The 5,000-nt window shown below is 33.0% G+C and overlaps 1 protein-coding gene across 1 annotated transcript in view; it reads left to right on the forward strand.

Annotated features, from left to right (window-relative positions):
* Positions 1-815: 815 nt before the first annotated feature.
* The window catches only part of LOC144972925 (betaine--homocysteine S-methyltransferase 1-like), a 10,902-nt gene continuing 6,717 nt past the window's right edge, over positions 816-5,000 (forward strand). The window contains exons 1-2 of the mRNA XM_078914750.1: positions 816-2,188; positions 3,293-3,483. Coding sequence (XP_078770876.1) covers positions 2,176-2,188; positions 3,293-3,483 — 204 coding nt within the window. The 5' untranslated portion in view covers positions 816-2,175. The remainder of the gene's footprint in view (positions 2,189-3,292; positions 3,484-5,000) is intronic.

The following is a 5,000-nucleotide window of genomic DNA, read 5'->3' on the forward strand; positions in this document are numbered from 1 at the left end:
ATATATATATATATATATATATATGAGTGTTGGTGGGTACTTTAGGTACGAAGTGCTCGTAATGGTGGTTAGAGCTAATATATAATGTAATTTTCACTCACATTTTTTGGCCGAGACGATCGTTTCTGTGTTTTTACACTTTCAGTCGGCGTATCCATGGATTACGCCGACTGAAGAAGTGTAAAAAACACAGAAACGAGTCGTCTCGGCCAAAAAAAAATGTGAGTGAAAATTTACATTATATATATATATATATATATATATATATATATATATATTATATAATATATATATATATATATATATATTTGTATATATATTATATAATATATATATATATATATATATATATATATATATATATATATATATAGTTAAAGCAAATCCCTCTTATGCAGCCTTATGTATTTTGTTTCGTGCAACTACTTTACAATCAATACAGTAACATAAAAAATAATCGGTATCATTGAATTTTATTTAATTTATAAAAGGCGTTGAAATGAAGAAAAAATTAATATTTCACTTTGGTTTTTCCATCTTACCAACGAGACACGTAAATAAGTAGCTATGCGTAGCCAAACGCATTCTAGTTTGGTTCTTTGCTGAAGTTGTTTTGTTTTCTTTCTTTTTTCTTTTGAATAAGATAATACATTCTTATCATGGTGATTTGACTCTTATTTTGTTTTGAAGTGTGCTTCCGTTCGTTATCAATCAATAAGTGTCCACGACTGATGAAACCGGTAAAAACCGCCATGATAATCGTTGTCAACAACATTCACTTCTTATCAGTCAGTTTTGACCGTAATTTTTCGATTAATACTCTCAGAAACAAATAAAATAAACAAGTACGACCGGCCAAAAGACTACACGTTTCTCAGAAATTAACACGCTTACAATGGTAACATAGAATAAAAGTGCCGTCCTATTAATTCAAATGATTGAGTATTGACGTATGAACAGATAATGTGAGTACGTCTCACTTTCAAAAATTAACTAAAAACAAACTATTCTCGCCGATGAATTTCTCGGAAAGATAACAGGTAGCTAGCTCAAATTCAAACCTTTCCAAAAGAGTAATCCTTATAATAAGTAGGCAAATGGCTTACAGCGAGCTGCTCAATCACAAAGTTGAAGGTAGTAGTGTGCGTAAAAGTGCCTTGGTCTCTCCTGTTAATGGAACGCAGAATCTTTACGTTACTCAACACAATAGTTATGATGATGATGATGATGATGATGATGATGATGATGATGATGATGATGATGATCTTGATGATGATGATGATGATGATGATGATGATGAAGTGCTGTCAGGCGATTCATAACGCTCTCCAAATGATATGCAGAATACGAAATTTTATTGATGACGAAACATGCAAAACACTTATCCATGCCCTAGTTACTAGCCGCATGGATTATTGTAACTCTCTGCTGTATGGCCTACCAAAAAACATCACTGAACAGACTACAGTTGGTGCACCGGTCCTTATGTGAGTACACTGGCTTCCAAGAGAGAAAAGAATAAAATACAAAATCGCATGTTTTGCTTACAATTGCCTTCACCATACATCGCCTGAATGAATACCGTGAAAGCCTTGTCGGGGAATATAAACCAACTCGATCTCTGCGATCCGGCAGTTCTTCGCTAATGGAGAAAAACATCCTAAGAACAACAGGAAAGGAATAGGAGGATGAAAGGAGGAGGAGGAGGAGGAGGAGGAGGAGGAGGAGGAGGAGGAGGAATAATGAAGATGAAAATGTTTTGAACAAATGAGATTCCTTTAGAATAATTAAGTACAAGGAGACGTAGTGATTTTCATTGTAAACAATAACAACATGCCAATCGTTAAGGATTGAAGTGTTATCAATCAAAATAGTTGCTCAAGAAAAAACTGGATTAGATACGACGCAACACTCAAAACAAACTTGAAAATCGGACAGAACTAGAATCAATATCAAACGATTTTATCTATATCTAAGTGTTGTTGTGGGTCAAGGTATGAAAGATTTCGATTCGCAGTTGAGTGGAAGAGTCAAAAGTAATTTCATTGGTCAGTTGAAGTGTGTCAAGGAGGATAGGATTCCAATAAAATGAAGCGTCGGTACGGAACTATTAGTATTACTGCAATTTATCCAGCTGTTGTCACTTGCCGATTCATATCAAATTAAATACCAACGATGCCCGGAAAGAGTAAGACATTATTATTTGTCTTTTTTTTTTTTTCTTTTTCTTTTAAAAATCACTTGTCTCGTATGGCTGCTATTGCATCGTCTTCTTCTTCTTCTTCTATTACCTCTTCTACCACTACTACTACTACTACTACTACTACTACTACTACTACTACTACTACTACTATACACTACTACTACTACTACTACTACTACTACTACTACTACTACTACTACTACTACTACTACTACTACTACTACTACTACTTCTACTAAACGTGTATCACATTTATTACTCTAAGTAATGCATTCGACAATGCTCTGTACAAAAATAATTGCATTATAAATGAATGCTCAGATTTTGAGATTTACATTAGATCTGTAGAACGATATAATTTAGGAGAAAAAATTGTGACTAAACTTTATTTTCATTTTTCATTCAGTTTCACCTTTCTGTTTGTTAAGTGGTTTCAACTTTAAACACACACACTTGTATGTGTATTAGAAATGATTGGATCTCAAATTTTGTTATATCAAATTAATGTTGTCCTATCATATATCTGGTTACAATATGCAGACAGGAAAACAGTAACACCGATGCGGCCCAGGCATGAACAAAGAATGTCCTTTTTGGGATTAAATGAATTATTATTATTATTATTATTATTATTATTATTATTATTATTATTATTATTATTATTATTATTATTATTATTATTATTATTATTATTATTATTATTATTATTATTATATTATTATTATTATTATTATTATTATTATTATCATCATTATTATTATTATTATTATTATTATTATTATTATTATTATTATTATTATTATTATATAATTATAATTGATTTTATCATTATTATTATCATCATCATCATCATGATTAATATTCTCATCCTCACCATATCATCCTCCTCCTCCTCATCATCATCATCTACATCATCGTCTTTGTTATATTGTTATTCCAATGAAGTCCGAATCGCTTCGCAATTAACAGCTTTGTTGATTTACACGGTAAGATCTGAAGTCCAGATCATACGAAAAAGGACTAATGACTAACCGACTAAGCTGAAAATACAAATCTTGGAATCTATTTCTACTGTTTTCAATCACGCAGGTCTTGAAGAACGTCTCGCCAATGGCGGGAGTGTAATTGTAGCCGAGGGATTCCTTTTTGAATTGATGCACAGAGGTTATCTCCAAGCAGGAGGCTTCGTACCTGAGGTCTGCATCAGACACCCCGACAAAGTAAAGTCTTTGACAGAGGAATATATTCACGCTGGAAGTGATGTTGCTTTAGCCTTCACCGTAAGTTAACTTGTTAATATTGAATATTATTTGATAATTAGATTCTATTTAATAAACAATGGCATGGACATCCTCATGAATATTGAAGCTGTGCGTTTACTTTTAAAAACTCACAACAATGACAATATGATATGACGTGCCAACACACAAAACTATATGTAACCTTAAACGTTTATAGTTTGATTAATACAATTTGGTGTGAACTACTCCTTAAAAAATTCAGGTTAAAACAATAACAAAAAGCTGTTTGACGCCGACTGCGTTCCTTCTATAACAACATTATTATGAGTTTGTGGTTTGTTTCGATTATGGAGATGTATCTACTGTGTCTCTCCGTTCATTCAAATCTAACGTATTCATTGTGGTCTTCTGACTAAAAAAAAAAACAAACAAAAAACCCCCAAAAAAACTATAGCTTTTAAAAAGAGCAATATCCACTAAATGTGCTCAAAGCGCTTTACAAATGGTCCCTGACCAACAGCAACATGTAACCTGTAGAACGAGACATGACGCCTGTTAGGCGATTTTACAATTTTTCCGACAGAGACAACGCTGTTGACGACCAGGTACTCATTTTACACCTGAGTACGGTGAGAGAATGTGAGTAAAGAGTCTTTTCCAAGGACTCAACTATGCACCGAGCGAGGCTCGAAGCTAGGACCTTCCGATCCGCAAGTGAGTGTCATACCACTAGACCACATAGCCGCACAAGTGACTCGTGACAAGGAGCATAAAGAAATTATTTGAATTTCATCTGATTATTATACTTGCAAGCTAAATATTTTTAGTCACTTTTTCTTCCGTAATAACTGGTCATAAATACAAGGGAATTAACGAGGTATAACTAAATTTTCAGCGGAATATTACCATGAGTTGTGTCCGTGAGACCTATTAATCAAGACGTTTATCTAAGATGAAAATAAGGACACTTAATATGTGTTGAAATGGCGTAATGGTGACAAGAAGATGCTGTGTTTTCAGAGGTTAAAAGTATAATAATACTCTGCTGATAATAGTGAGCGGCTCTACTAACTTTTCATTAACTATTAAGGCTCTAAATAATGAAAATGTTGAACTTAACGAATTTTTTTGAAATAGGTACTTTTTTTCCAATCAAAACGGCCGAAATATGGGTTGGTTTAGCATTGGTTGCATAGATATCAATGTTGCCATATTTCTCATTCGGTTTATTCAGCATATGTAATGTTTTGGTCCTTAACATAGCAACATTCAGTATATGCCTACCGGTAAAATTTATCACAATTGTTTTGACGTTATTCTTCATAGATTTGCACTGTTAGAAGGTGCACCTTTTTATTTTGTTTTGTCAAAAAGTAGTGAATGATGTTCAGAATCGGAAGTGCTCACTATTTCGTATGGGCCGCATGGATTTAAATTTAAGATAGCTGTACTCGTTGAATTAGTTTAAAATGTTGGTCAAAGGGAGATAATCGGGTAATACCTTTTTCAAAACTGAGTCATTGCACAGTTATGTTTCGTGAATTAAGTAAACTGAA

This window comes from Berghia stephanieae, chromosome 5, assembly GCF_034508935.2.
Source record: "Berghia stephanieae isolate SIO BIC M18660-M18661 chromosome 5, UCSD_Bste_1.3, whole genome shotgun sequence".
Lineage (NCBI taxonomy): Eukaryota > Metazoa > Mollusca > Gastropoda > Nudibranchia > Aeolidiidae > Berghia > Berghia stephanieae.